At 45.2% G+C, this 16,347-nt stretch overlaps 1 protein-coding gene across 2 annotated transcripts in view; it reads left to right on the top strand.

Annotated features, from left to right (window-relative positions):
* The window catches only part of LOC115203584 (tumor protein p53-inducible protein 11), a 73,750-nt gene that overhangs the window by 34,654 nt on the left and 22,749 nt on the right, over window positions 1-16,347 (top strand). For both annotated transcript variants that reach the window (XR_003880209.1, XM_029768373.1), the window contains exon 3: window positions 11,621-11,679. Coding sequence is in view for 1 of the 2 variants with exons in the window: in XM_029768373.1 (XP_029624233.1) it covers window positions 11,621-11,679 (59 nt within the window). In the remaining variant the exon portion in view is untranslated. The remainder of the gene's footprint in view (window positions 1-11,620; window positions 11,680-16,347) is intronic.

Raw genomic sequence — 16,347 nt, 5'->3', positions numbered from 1 at the left:
TCATATCCTCACACGGTCTCTCCTATCATTGCTATGCAGACGACACACAATTAATCTTCTCCTTTCCCCCTTCTGACAACCAGGTGGCGAATCGCATCTCTGCATGTCTGGCAGACATATCAGTGTGGATGACGGATCACCACCTCAAGCTGAACCTCGGCAAGACGGAGCTGCTCTTCCTCCCGGGGAAGGACTGCCCGTTCCATGATCTCGCCATCACGGTTGACAACTCCCTTGTTTCCTCTTCCCAGAGTGCTAAGAACCTTGGCGTGATCCTGGACAACACCCTGTCGTTCTCCACTAACATCAAGGCGGTGACCCGATCCTGTAGGTTCATGCTCTACAACATTCGCAGAGTACGATCCTGCCTCACACAGGAAGCGGCGCAGGTCCTAATCCAGGCACTTGTCATCTCCCGTCTGGATTACTGCAACTCGCTGTTGGCTGGGCTCCCTGCCTGTGCCATCAAACCCCTACAACTCATCCAGAACGCCGCAGCCCGTCTGGTGTTCAACCTTCCCAAGTTCTCTCACGTCACCCCGCTCCTCCGCTCTCTCCACTGGCTTCCAGTTGAAGCTCGCATCCGCTACAAGACCATGGTGCTTGCCTACGGAGCTGTGAGGGGAACGGCACCTCCGTACCTTCAGGCTCTGATCAGGCCCTACACCCAAACAAGGGCACTGCGTTCATCCACCTCTGGCCTGCTCGCCTCCCTACCTCTGAGGAAGCACAGTTCCCGCTCAGCCCAGTCAAAACTGTTCGCTGCTCTGGCACCCCAATGGTGGAACAAGCTCCCTCACGATGCCAGGACAGCGGAGTCAATCACCACCTTCCGGAGACACCTGAAACCCCACCTCTTTAAGGAATACCTAGGATAGGATAAAGTAATCCTTCTACCCCCCCCCCTTTTAAAGATTTAGATGCACTATTGTAAAGTGGTTGTTCTACTGGATATTATAGGTGAATGCACCAATTTGTAAGTCGCTCTGGATAAGAGCGTCTGCTAAATGACTTAAATGTAAATGTTAAATGTTTTGCCCGTCTTAATCTTTTATTTTTATTGGCCAGTCTGAGATATGGCTTTTTCTTTGCAACTCTGCCTAGAAGGCCAGCATCCCGGAGTCGCCTCTTAACTGTTGACGTTGAGACTGGTGTTTTGCGGGTACTATTTAATGAAGCTGCCAGTTTAGGACTTGGTGTCTGTTTCTCAAACTAGACACTCTAACGTACTTGTCCTCTTGCTCAGTTGTGCACCGGGGCCTCCCACTCTTTCTATTCTGGCTAGAGGCAGTTTGCACTGTTCTGTGAAGGGAGTAGTACACAGCGTTGTACGAGATCTTCAGTTTTTTGGCAATTTCTCGCATGGAATAGCCTTAGTTTCTGGTTTTGCGGGTACTATTTAATGAGGCTGTCAGTTGAGGCCTTACAAGTGGATTCAGCACCACGGACAGAGATCAGAATTCCTGCGATTTGACAGAGTAAAAACTAAACACAATAAGACGTCTTTTTAAATAACTTGATGTTCGTGAACAGGCTTCCGACAGCCACTGACACACCTTTCATGCAATGGGCGTCGCACATAATGAGTCCGAAACTCTTCACAGATGCTGGACAAACAGAATGTCCAATATATGAATGAAAAAGGGGAATGTCTGACTGTTTTGCTGCTATTGATGTTTTAATAAAACATTTGTGATGAACATAAGGATACTGCGTGGGCCTGCGCTGGCTAAACCAATGATGTAACTATCCCGGTTACCGCTAAGACCAGCTGGGGTCGTTCTTAAATATCTCTAGTTGCTCTGACTGAAATATCTAGATATTTTTAGGAGATATCTCAAATATTTCTACCTATCCCACCTCAGCGGAGGCAAGCTGATATTAGACAGATGAATTTCCGAACCTGGGGTAAAGGCTGGAAAATGCAAGTGCGGCAGTTTTTTTACACGATGAAATTGCAAACTAACGTGCGTTTGACACTTGCGCCTCCTTCGCTCCAGAGGAAAATAGAACCTGGAGTGTTAAAGACCAGGTAGCCAAGGCAACCATGTTGCCTGTCACAGTCAACTCTCTACTCTCAATCATACGTGCTGAAAACCTGTGCTGAAGACGTGATGTTGTTTTCCAGATAGTCTGTTTCACTTGTCAGAATCCATCAGTCACCCAGATAGACCTACAATACATTCATTCACCCAGATAGGCCTACAATACATTCATTCACCCAGATAGGCCTACAATACATTCATTCACCCAGATAGGTCTACAATACATTCATTCACCCAGATAGGCCTACAATACATTCATTCACCCAGATAGGCCTACAATACATTCATTCACCCAGATAGGTCTACAATACATTCATTCACCCAGATAGGTCTACAATACATTCATTCACCCAGATAGGTCTACAATACATTCATTCACCCAGATAGGCCTACAATACATTCATTCACCCAGATAGGTCTACAATACATTCATTCACCCAGATAGGCCTACAATACATTCATTCACCCAGATAGGCCTACAATACATTCATTCACCCAGATAGGCCTTCAATACATTCATTCACCCAGATAGGCCTACAATACATTCATTCACCCAGATAGGCCTACAATACATTCATTCACCCAGATAGGTCTACAATACATTCATTCACCCAGATAGGTCTACAATACATTCATTCACCCAGATAGGTCTACAATACATTCATTCACCCAGATAGGTCTACAATACATTCATTCACCCAGATAGGTCTACAATACATTCATTCACCCAGATAGGTCTACAATACATTCTTTCACCCAGATAGTGCTACAATACATTCTTTCACCCACATAGGCCTAGAATACATTCATTCACCCAGATAGGTCTAGAATACATTCATTCACCCAGATAGGCCTACAATACATTCATTCACCCAGATAGGTCTACAATACATTCATTCACCCAGATAGGTCTACAATACATTCATTCACCCAGATAGGTCTACAATACATTCTTTCACCCAGATAGTGCTACAATACATTCTTTCACCCACATAGGCCTAGAATACATTCATTCACCCAGATAGGTCTAGAATACATTCATTCACCCAGATAGGCCTACAATATATGTATTTACCCAGATAGGTCTACAATACATTGTCACCCAGATAGGTCTACAATACATTCTTTCACCCAGATAGGCCTACAATACATTCATTCACCCAGATAGGTCTACAATACATTCATTCACCCAGATAGGCCTACAGTATATAAAGTCACCCAGATAGGTTCTACAATATATGTATTTACCCAGATAGGTCTACAATACATTGTCACCCAGATAGGCTTACAATATATTAAGTCAGCCAGATAGGCCTACAATATATTTAGTCAACCTTATAGGCCTACAATATATTTAGTCGCCCAGATAGGCCTACAATATATTAAGTCAACCATATAGGCCTAGAATATATTTTGTCACCCAGATAGGCTTACAATATATTAAGTCACCCAGATAGGCCTACAATATATTTAGTCAACCATATAGGTCTACAATATATTAAGTCGCCCAGATAGGCCTACAATATATTTAGTCGCCCAGATAGGCCTACGATATATTAAGTCAACCATATAGGCCTACAATATATTTAGTCACCCAGATAGGTCTACAATACATTCATTCACGCAGATAGGCCTACAGTATATAAAGTCACCCAGATGGCCTACAATACATGTATTTGCCCAGATAGGCCTACAATATATTAAGTCGCCCAGTTAGGCCTACAATATATTAGGTCGCCCAGATAGGCCTACAATACATGCATTGACTTTGGGGACATGTTTACATTCACTTAAGGAATCACATGTGTTTTGACATGCTGTAGTTCTCTCTGTCAGAGAGCTGGAGATGTTCTTGGCTCTTATTTCAGGCCAAAACATCTGTTTGTGAGAGATGGGGCCCTTTTCAACACAAACTATTTCATTTTCTCACCCTTCCAAGTCACAAGGCTGTATCACAACCGGCCGTGATTGGGAGTCCCATGGGGCGGCACACAATTGGCCCAGCGTCGTCCTGGTTTGGCCGGTGTAGTCCGTCATTCTAAATAAGAATTTGTTCTTGACTGACTTGCCTAGTTAAATAAAGGTTAAATAAAACAAATGTGGTATTATACTTTGCTGCAAACCTCATTGTAAATAAATACATATCTAACGGGAGTGTGAACATGTCCGCAAAGCCAAACACCTCTTGAGTTTATAGTTTTTACTGTTTGTGTCACTTCCTGTTCACTATTTTCTCTCTCAGCCTCACAACCTATTGTGAGGATATCATGTCAATCCTGGTCCCTCCGACTACTGTCTCTGAATCTCTTCACGTGGCTCTTGAGAAACACTCTGACCCTGATAGAGTTTTATATCAGGCACCAAATCTGGAAATTAACATTATGGAGAAAATGGGAGGAGAAGATTGACTAAAGAAGAGATTTAGCCCAGTCAGATAGAGATGCATGCTGGGGGTTTTGGACCTTGCCTTCAAAAGTGTTGCTACATCCATTGTGGACTTATACATTAATGACATGTACCCATTGATTCTTAAAGAACATAACTTTTATAAATGCCTCATCAGCCTAGTTCAACCCAAAATACAAGCTTGTTTTACTCCAATGTTGGTAGACAAAGTTAATGTAAACAAATGCTGTATAGACTCAAAACATGGTTAAAATGATCAGGTTAGTCCCTGCATCCATAGCTCTGGTCTATGAATTTGAGAGTGGGTACATTTCTCCAGCCCCATCCCTCAGCTTCTTACCGAAACAGTACACTTTGTTATTGTTTCAACTGCAGATGGGCCCTTTAAAGGGTAGAGCAGACCAGGGGACGAATAAAACAGGAACCATGCCATGGTCGGAGGGGACCTGTATCAAATCTATTAGGTTGTGCCACGGTCGGAGGGGACCTGTATCAAATCTATTAGGTTGTGCCATGGTCGGAGGGGACCTGTATCAAATCTATTAGATTGTGCCATGGTCGGAGGGGACCTGTATCAAATCTATTAGGTTGTGCCATGGTCGGAGGGGACCTGTATCAGGTCTATTAGGTTGTGCCACGGTCGGAGGGGACCTGTATCAGGTCTATTAGGTTGTGCCATGGTCGGAGGGGACCTGTATCAGGTCTATTAGGTTGTGCCATGGTCGGAGGGGACCTGTATCAAATCTATTAGATTGTGCCATGGTCGGAGGGGACCTGTATCAAATCTATTAGATTGTGCCATGGTCGGAGGGGACCTGTATCAAATCTATTAGATTGTGCCATGGTCGGAGGGGACCTGTATCAAATCTATTAGATTGTGCCATGGTCGGAGGGGACCTGTATCAAGTCTATTAGGTTGTGCCACGGTCGGAGGGGACCTGTATCAGGTCTATTAGGTTGTGCCACGGTCGGAGGGGACCTGTATCAAATCTATTAGGTTGTGCCACGGTCGGAGGGGACCTGTATCAAATCTATTAGATTGTGCCACGGTCGGATGGGACCTGTATCAAATCTATTAGGTTGTGCCACGGTCGGAGGGGACCTGTATCAAATCTATTAGGTTGTGCCACGGTCGGAGGGGACCTGTATCAAATCTATTAGATTGTGCCACGGTCGGAGGGGACCTGTATCAAATCTATTAGATTGTGCCACGGTCGGAGGGGACCTGTATCAAATCTATTAGATTGTGCCATGGTCGGAGGGGACCTGTATCAGGTCTATTAGATTGTGCCACGGTCGGAGGGGACCTGTATCAAATCTATTAGATTGTGCCACGGTCGGAGGGGACCTGTATCAGGTCTATTAGGTTGTGCCACGGTCGGAGGGGACCTGTATCAGGTCTATTAGGTTGTGCCACGGTCGGAGGGGACCTGTATCACATCTATTAGATTGTGCCACGGTCGGAGGGGACCTGTATCAGGTCTATTAGGTTGTGCCACGGTCGGAGGGGACCTGTATCAGGTCTATTAGGTTGTGCCACGGTCGGAGGGGACCTGTATCAGGTCTATTAGGTTGTGCCACGGTCGGAGGGGACCTGTATCAGGTCTATTAGATTGTGCCACGGTCGGAGGGGACCTGTATCAGGTCTATTAGGTTGTGCCACGGTCGGAGGGGACCTGTATCAGGTCTATTAGGTTGTGCCACGGTCGGAGGGGACCTGTATCAGGTCTATTAGGTTGTGCCACGGTCGGAGGGGACCTGTATCAGGTCTATTAGGTTGTGCCACGGTCGGAGGGGACCTGGTCATAGGCCCACCCACTGGGGAGCCAGGCCCAATCAATCAATCAAATGTATTTATAAAGCCCTTCTTATTTCAGCAGATGTCACAAAGCGCTGTACAGAAACCCAGCCTAAAACCCTCAAACATCAATTCAGATGTAGAAGCATGGTGGCTAGGATAAACTCTCTAGAAATGCAGGAACCTGGGAAGAAACCTAGAGAGGAACCAGGCTCTATACATTCATGTACATACTACCTCAATTGGGCTGACCAACCAGTGCTCTCGCACATTGGCTAACCAGGCTATCTGCATTGTGTCCCACCCACCACCCGCCAACCCCTCTTTTACGCTACTGCTACTCTCTGTTCATCATATATGCATAGTCACTTTAACCATATCTACATGTACATACTACCTCAATCAGCCTGACTAACCAGTGTCTGTATGTAGCCTCGCTACTTCTATAGCCTCGCTACTGTTATTTTTCACTATCTTTTTACTGTTGTTTTATTTCTTTACCTACCTGTTGTTCACCTAATACCTTTTTTGCACTATTGGTTAGAGCCTGTAAGTAAGCATTTCACTGTAAGGTCTGCACTTGTTGTATTCAGTGCACGTGACAAATAAACTTTGATTTGATTTGAGGGGTGGCCAGTCCTCTTCTGGCTGTGCCTGGTGGATATTATAACAGAACATGGCCAAGATGTTCAAACGTTCATAGCGGACCAGCAGGATCAAATAATAATAATCACAGTGGTTGTAGAGGGTGCAACAGCACCTCAGGAGTAAATGTCAGTTGGCTTTTCATAGCCGATCATTCAGAGTTAGAGACAGCAGGTGTGGTAGAGAGAGAGAGAGTAAAAATCATCAGGTCTGGGACAAGGTCGCACTTCCTGTGAACAGGTCAGGGATCCACAGCCGCAGGCAGAACAGTTGAAACTGGAGCAGCAGCACGACCAGGTGGACTGGGGACAGCAAGGAGTCATCATGCCAGGTAGTCCTGAGACATGGTCCTAGGGCTCAGGTCCTCCGGGAGGGGAGGGAGAGAATCAGAATTTGCCCAGCCAATCAGAATTAGTTTTTCCCCACAAAAGGGTTTTATTACAGACAGTAATACTCCTCAGTTTTATCAGCTGTCTGGGTGGCTGGTGTCATGACGTTGGCCTGTGGGTAAGGTTTATGACCCCCCCCCCATAAATACCTTTCTCCCTTCCCCTCTCTTACTGACCCTACTGAAGGACTGCTGTCCTGTTAAATATAGAGAGTCTGGGAACATCAAACAAATGGGGAAAGGAACCATCTTTTGATAATAAAACCAGTTGGAAATATGCTTGATAACGTAATGAGTATGTATGTCAGTTCATTGTTATCTGAGACATTATGATTGATGACAGGACGACATAAACTGTACCTGAGAAAGTATACACCCTCTAGTTATCAGAGTCACATGGAATTGTTATGCAATTGAAATGTTTGATATTGAAATTGTTTGTTAGGAGATTAAATGTAATTTTAGCTTCCAAATGAGAGAATTGGGTTTTCATAAGGAAAGTGCCCTGCTCGATCAGTGGCCAACCCTGTGAAGAGACAGGGGTTATAAACGATGAAACACCTCCTTCCCTCCTCTCCACTATATAAGCCTTTGACGAAAAGACATTCACAGGTTCCAGTACGGGAGGTCTGCAGCCTCTACGTTAGAAGGACACACATGTTAACTAAACCATATCAAGGACAGAACTAAGCCAACCTCGGTGTGAGCTATGGTATGAACTGGTATGAACTTTGAGCTTATTCACTACAGAAGTGATACTTCCTAGCCGTTGAGTTAGCCGCTGCTAACGTGGGCTAGGAAAGGACGGACGACGGATCCAGTCTAACAACCAGACGAAGATACCACCACGTATTCAATTTACCACCAGAGACATTCTTCCACTACAGGAAGATCTGTTGGCCAACCCGGCCAGCATCTACGACCAATCTACCGAAGCGCAGCTCAGAGTAAATATTTATTGCATTTTCCTTTTCCAAATGGGCGGTAATTTAGAATGCATAAGATAATGTATTTACGATAGCATAGCTGCTGTTTCTTTGTTCCTAAATCTTCCCGCCCTTTCATTCAAGCCCAACCCCCTTTCCTTTGTGTAACCAGCTTTCATACAGGTTCCGTTCACCAGGGGTGAATTCTGTATGACATCATTGTATTCTGTGTATTGGTAATTCTGTGTGATTAGTTAGGTATTTAGTAAACAAATAATTAAACCCAATTTTGTATTGCTGATTCAACTTGTTAGCCAGGGTTCGTGAAGATAACCAAGAATTGACAACTTTCATTATGAGACTGAAAATAAGATAAGGGTTAATATTGACTGCTATCGTTGTAAAATATTACTAAGTATTTTAAGAGTTTATTCGGAAGATAACAGCTCTATAAACGTTCTTCTGTGGTGCCCCGACTTTCTAGTTAATTACATTTACATGATTAGCTTAATCAGGTAATATTAATTACAGAGAAATTATTTTATAAGTTAGCATGTCATATCACTTAATCCGGCATAGCCAAAGACACGACACTGGTCTCAGACGATCCCGCAGGTGAAGAAGCTGGATGTGGAGGTCCTGGGCTGGCGTGGTTACACGTGGTCTGAGGTTGTGAGGCCGGTTGGGCGTACTGCCAAATTCTCTAAAACTGCCTCCAACGTCATTTATGGTAGACAAATGAACATTCAATTCTCTGGCAACAGCTCTGGTGGACGTTCCTGCAGTCAGCATGCCAGCTATCTAAACTTGTAGTAAACATTGTCCAACAGCTCTGGTGGACGTTCCTACAGTCAGCATGCCAGCTATCTAAACTTGTAGTAAACATTGTCCAACAGCTCAGGTGGACGTTCCTGCAGTCAGCATGCCAATTGCACACTCCATCAAAACTTGAGACATCTGTGGCATTGTGTTGCGTCACAAAACTGCACATTTTAGAGAGTGGCCTTTTATTGTCCCCAGCACAAAGTGCACCTGTGTAATGATCATGCTGTTTAATCAGCTTCCTGATATGCCACACCTGTCAGGTGAGGGATTATTTTGGCAAAGGAGAAATGCTCACTAACAGGGATGTAGAGAATATTTTTGTGCGTATGAAACATTTCTGGGATCTTTTTATTTCAGCTCATGACACCAACACTTTATGTTTAACTGTTGGAGGGGACCTGTACCAGGTGTATTAGATTGTACCACTGTTGGGGGGGGGGGACCTGTACCAGGTGTATTAGATTGCACCACTGTTGGGGGGGGGGGACCTGCGCCAGGTGTATTAGATTGTACCACTGTTGGGGGGGGGGGACCTGCGCCAGGTGTATTAGATTGTACCACTGTTGGGGGGGGGGACCTGCGCCAGGTGTATTAGATTGTACCACTGTTGGGGGGGGGGGGACCTGCGCCAGGTGTATTAGATTGTACCACTGTTGGGGGGGGGGGGGACCTGCGCCAGGTGTATTAGATTGTACCACTGTTGGGGGGGGGGGGGGACCTGCGCCAGGTGTATTAGATTGTACCACTGTTGGGGGGGGGGGGACCTGCGCCAGGTGTATTAGATTGTACCACTGTTGGGGGGGGGGACCTGCGCCAGGTGTATTAGATTGTACCACTGTTGGGGGGGGGGGACCTGCGCCAGGTGTATTAGATTGTACCACTGTTGGGGGGGGGGGGACCTGCGCCAGGTGTATTAGATTGTACCACTGTTGGGGGGGGGGGGACCTGCGCCAGGTGTATTAGATTGTACCACTGTTGGGGGGGGGGGGACCTGCGCCAGGTGTATTAGATTGTACCACTGTTGGGGGGGGGGGGACCTGCGCCAGGTGTATTAGATTGTACCACTGTTGGGGGGGGGGGGGACCTGCGCCAGGTGTATTAGATTGTACCACTGTTGGGGGGGGGGGGACCTGCGCCAGGTGTATTAGATTGTACCACTGTTGGGGGGGGGGGGACCTGCGCCAGGTGTATTAGATTGTACCACTGTTGGGGGGGGGGGGGACCTGCGCCAGGTGTATTAGATTGTACCACTGTTGGGGGGGGGGGGGCCCTGGGCCGGGTGTATTAGATTGTACCACTGTGGGGGGGGGGGGGCCCTGCGCCAGGTGTATTAGATTGTACCACTGTTGGGGGGGGGGGGACCTGCGCCAGGTGTATTAGATTGTACCACTGTTGGGGGGGGGACCTGCGCCAGGTGTATTAGATTGTACCACTGTTGGGGGGGGGGGGGGACCTGCGCCAGGTGTATTAGATTGTACCACTGTTGGGGGGGGGGGGACCTGCGCCAGGTGTATTAGATTGTACCACTGTTGGGGGGGGGGGACCTGCGCCAGGTGTATTAGATTGTACCACTTTTGGGGGGGGGGACCTGCGCCAGGTGTATTAGATTGTACCACTGTTGGGGGGGGGGGGGCCTGCGCCAGGTGTATTAGATTGTACCACTGTTGGGGGGACCTGTGCCAGGTGTATTAGATTGTAACACTGTTGGGGGGACCTGTACCAGGTGTATTAGATTGTAACACTGTTGGGGGGGGGGGGGGGGACCTGCGCCAGGTGTATTAGATTGTACCAGGGGTGGAGGGAACCCTGGGCTCCTGAGTGGCGCAGCTTTCTAAGGCACTGCGCTGCATCTCAATGCAAGAGGTGTCACTACAGTCCCTGGTTCCAATACTCTGTTACTCTGTCTGTGTTACTCTGTCTGTGTTTTGCTGTTACTCTGCATGTGTTACTCTGTTACTCTGCCTGTATTACTCTGTTACTCTGCCCATGTTACTCTGTTACTCTGCCTGTGTTTATCTGCCCGTGTTACTCTGTTACTCTGCCTGTGTTACTCTGCCCATGTTACTTTGTTACTCTGCCTGTGTTACTCTGCCTGTGTTACTTTGTTACTCTGCCTGTGTTACTCTGTTACTCTGCCTGTGTTACTCTGCCTGTGTTACTTTGTTACTCTGCCTGTGTTACTCTGCCTGTGTTACTCTGTTACTCTGCCCGTGTTACTTTGTTACTCTGCCTGTGTTACTTTGTCTGTGTTACTCTGTCTGTGTATGTGTTACTTTGTCTCTGTTACTCTGTCTCTGTCTCTCCAGCTGAACCCTGACCCTTACTAGCTGGGTTTCAACCCTGTTGACGTGAGCTGAAAGGGATACTGAATAGTGAAGAGATTAATAACAATACTATTACTGTTTGCTGCAGTGTAAGGCAAATCCATCAATCAATGTATGTTTGTATAGCACTTTCAACTGATACAGTTGTCACCAAGTGCTTGACTTTGGGCTTAGGAGTCCCTTTGCTTGTAGAATGGTTAAATGGTTTATTAAATCAAGATGTATTGAATTGAGATGTATTGTGTTTTCTATTTATCTTACAGATCAGTCAGATGCTGGGAAATCAGATGAGGTTTGGCGTACGAGAGCCAATAGGCCTCAGGTAAGACCAGAGATTGTATGTAACAAACATCTCTGAGTAAGAGTCCTGATCTACTGTAGTCAATAGGCCTCAGGTCAGAACAGAGACTGTATGTAACAAACATCTCTGAGTAAGAGTCCTGATCTACTGTAGTCAATAGGCCTCAGGTCAGAACAGAGACTGTATGTAACAAACATCTCTGAGTAAGAGTCCTGATCTACTGTAGTCAATAGGCCTCAGGTCAGAACAGAGACTGTATGTAACAAACATCTCTGAGTAAGAGTCCTGATCTACTGTAGTCAATAGGCCTCAGGTCAGAACAGAGACTGTATATATCAAACATCTCTGAGTAAGATTCCTGATCTACTGTAGTCAATAGGCCTCAGGTCAGAACAGAGACTGTATATATCAAACATCTCTGAGTAAGAGTCCTGATCTACTGTAGTCAATAGGCCTCAGGTCAGAACAGAGACTGTATATATCAAACATCTCTGAGTAAGAGTCCTGATCTACTGTAGTCAATAGGCCTCAGGTCAGAACAGAGACTGTATATATCAAACATCTCTGAGTAAGAGTCCTGATCTACTGTAGTCAATAGGCCTCAGGTCAGAACAGAGACTGTATATATCAAACATCTCTGAGTAAGAGTCCTGATCTACTGTAGTCAATAGGCCTCAGGTCAGAACAGAGACTGTATATATCAAACATCTCTGAGTAAGAGTCCTGATCTAGGACCCCCCCCCCCCCCTGAAGTGTATTGATCACAGTGTTATAGTCTAAGGTAATGAAGTGTGTTTTATCACAGTGTTATAGTCTAAGGTAATGAAGTGTGTTGTATCATAGTGTGATAGTCTAAGGTAATGAAGTGTGCAGTGTTATAGTCTAAGGTAATGAAGTGTGCAGTGTTATAGTCTAAGGCAGGGGTCGGTAACCCAAAATGTTGAAAGAGCCATATTGGACCAAAAAAACCAAAAAACAAATCTGTCTGGAGCCGCAAAAAATTAAAAGCCTTATATAAGCCTTATAATGAAGGCAACACATGCTGTAAGTGTCTATATTAGCTATATTAGCCTACTATCAAAATGATAAGTAGGCTACAAATACATAATAAGCATTCATGATTAAACGTTTATTTTACCTGCAGCGCATCCTGGAGAGAATGACGCACCACGTGACTACTCTGCTGTACGATGGCGCTTTAAGTTTAACTTCCATTATAATATTCATGTATTATGTTTCGTTGCATTGATGAAATTATAGAAATACAATACAGAAATCAGATTTGATGTCATTTTTAGGATTCGAAAAAACAACAACAAAATGTGCAACGTGCATAATAGGCCTCCTGTAATTTCAGACCTCCCCATGGAAATAAAATGCAGTCCTTTTCAATCCTCAATAATACAATCCTCTTCTCTTTTCCCCCTTATCTGGGCAACAGACAGAGTGCAATAAAACAGCAGCCTTTTGAAAAGGTAAAGTATATAAAATTAAAATAATACAGTTGAAGTTCGATTTCTGTGCATTATCCTCTTCTCTTTAGTTTTCTGCAAATGTGCAGCAGCTCCTCTTCTCTTTTGACACGCACGTCATTCCAAATATATACTGACAAAAATCACAAATCACTTTATAAAAACAGCCACTTTGTTACTAAATATGTGCCTATGACAGGAGTGTGTTCTTACCCGTTTAATGTGACTTCTGTTTTCGGACATCACTGGACAGCTTCTCAACATCGGGCATGTAAGATGTAACTTTAATCTTCACGCAGGACTGCAAGCTCTCATCTGTGAGGCGGGTGCGGTATTTGGATTTTATGTAGTTCATTTTTGAGAATATCTGCTCGCACAGGTATGTTGATCCAAAGATGGATAATACTCCAAATGCATATTTCTTCATGTTCCTATAACTGTCAGGAAGAATGGAAATGTCTTTCCACGTTACTCTTTTTGTTATTTGACAACTTCTCATTACAAAGCAAACATGTGTAACAGTGTAGGTTCCGTCCCTCTCTTTGCCCCATCCTGGGCTCGAACCAGCGACCCTCTGCACACATCAAACAACTGACACCCACCGAAGCATCGTTACCCATCGTGCCACAAAAGCCGCGGCCCTTGCAACGCAAGGGGAAACCCTACTTCAAGTCTCAGAGCGAGTGACGTCACTGATTGAAATGCTATTAGCGCGCACCACCGCTAACTAACTAGCCATTTCACATCGGTTACACATGCAGGCAATACTTCCGCATTGGCAATGAAAGCAAATGATTCGGTCCAAGAACTGTGGAATCCTCTGTTCTCCTCAGCTATCTTTCTCTTTTTCCATTTGGGATCCATGGCCCATGACACACCCGTCGGTTTGTTTGCAACAGCCACCTGTCTGGCACTACGCCGAGCTGAAAGAAACGTGTGTCGCAGGCTATGACGTAAATCTTCGTTGACAGAAATGTTGAAATTAAATATTTATTATAGACATTTTTACAGCATTGGATAATAAATTATATTAAAACAAAAAATATATTCACATTCCATTTTCATATTTTTGAAAAAGCTCCAGGGAGCCACTAGGGCGGCGCTAAAGAGCCGCATGCGGCTCTAGAGCCGCGGGTTGCCGACCCCCGGTCTAAGGTAATGAAGTGTGTTGATCATAGTGGTATAGTCTAAGGCAGGGGTGGGCAAACCTTTTGGCTCAAGGGCCACATTGACTTTTTGAAACCAATTGAAAGGCCACATACTATATGTATATATGACAAAACATGTGAAGCCTTTATTCATTTTCACATGGACACGTAACTACTAGTGTACTGTAGGGGTACATACGCTTGCTGAACAATTCTACCCGTATACCATCTCTACCTCTGTTTTTTGTGAACAAATTATTCACAAAATGGACATAATTTATAACATCACAGACAGTCAGACACAGATCCTGCATCTCTACCCTTGTAAAGTACAATCAAACTTAGTCACAATATGCAAACTTAAAAATATATATATATATATATTATATGACTGGAGACATGACAAATGTAACAGCAGATGTGTTTTATATATAAATATAAATGGTAGTGAAACATGGTAAGAGCATCCGTTTCATTTGGAATGGTCTGTTTCTGAAAGCATATTAAAGAACAATTCTCATCTCCATCGTGAGCCATAGTTACAGTTATCCAATCACCTCAGCCCGAATCTGACGGATTTTAGTTATGACCTGTATCCAAGTGCATTGTTGGATAATTCTCACTGCATAACCATCACCATGAAAAAACATTAACATTACCCCAGTCACAGTTATTCAAGTCTTAATGTGAACAATGGGTCTGGTCACCTATCTTGGTAAGGGCATCAAAGTCTGCTGTCATCTTTGAGATTCTCAAAACAGCTGACAAGTGGTCATTTGTTCAATTTGACCTGTGACGGGATTTGTTGTAATTCATGACTGAAAACTTCTGTTGAAACACACAAATGTGGACCTGAATAAAACAAACATCCTTTGGGCTTTTTAATGTTTGGAAACATTGTTTAATTCAGTGAGCCATAGAACTGGTCTATTGTTGCTGTTTTGTACTTCTTCAAAGCACTGTCTCGTTGGGTGTTGATGAGCTTGTGTGTCAGGCAAAGCATCAAAACAGGACTAAGATTGAATCATACAACACCGTCTCCGACGCTCGGCGGATGTGGCAGGGCTATTTCAGACTACAAAGGGAAGCACAGCTGCGAGCTGCCCAGTGACACAAGCCTACCAGACAAGTGAAATTACTTCTGTGCCCGATTTGAGGAAAGTAACATTGAAACATGCATGAGAGCATCAGCTGTTCCGGATGACTGTGTGATTATGCTCTCCGTAGCTGATGTAAGATCTTTAAACAGGTCAACATTCACAAGGCTGCGGGGCCAGACGAATTACCAGGACGTGAACTCCGAGCATGTGCTGACCAACTGGCAAGTGTCTTCATTGACATTTTCAACCTCTCCCTGTCTGAGTCTGTAATACCAACATGTTTTAAGCAGACCACCATAGTCCCTGTGGCCAAAAACACTAAGGTAACCTGCCTAAATGACTACCGACCCGTAGCACTCACGTCTGTAGCCACGAAGCGCTTTGAAAGGCTGGTCATGGCTCACATCAACACCATTATCCCAGAAACCCTAGACCCACTCCAATTTGCATACCGCCCCAACAGATCCACAGAGGATGCAATCTTTATTGCACTCCACACTGCCCTTTCTCACCTGGACAAAAGGAACACCTATGTGAGAATGCTATTCATTGACTACAGCTCAGCGTTCAACACCATCGTACCCTCAAAGCTCATCAATAAGCTAAGGACCCTGGGACTAAACACCTCTCTCTGCAACTGGATCCTGGACTTCCTAACGAGCCGCCCCCAGGTGGTAAGGGTAGGTAACAACACATCTGCCACGCTGATCCTCAACACGGGGGCCCCTCAGGTGTGCGTGCTCAGTTCCCCTCCTGTACTCCCTGTTCACTCATGACTGCATGGCCAGGCACGACTCCAACACCATCATTAAGTTTGCCGATGGCACAACAGTGGTAGGCCTGATCACCGACAACGACGAGACAGCCTATAGGGAGGAGGTCAGAGACCTGGCCGTGTGGTGCCAGGACAACAACCTCTCCCTCAATGTGATCAAGACAAAGGAGATGGTTGACGGGGCTGCAGTGGAG

The sequence above is a fragment of the Salmo trutta genome, chromosome 12, assembly GCF_901001165.1.
Source record: "Salmo trutta chromosome 12, fSalTru1.1, whole genome shotgun sequence".
NCBI classification, from domain to species: domain Eukaryota; kingdom Metazoa; phylum Chordata; class Actinopteri; order Salmoniformes; family Salmonidae; genus Salmo; species Salmo trutta.
Note: the sequence above shows the minus strand (reverse complement) of the source record. Positions and strands in the feature narration are given on the sequence as shown.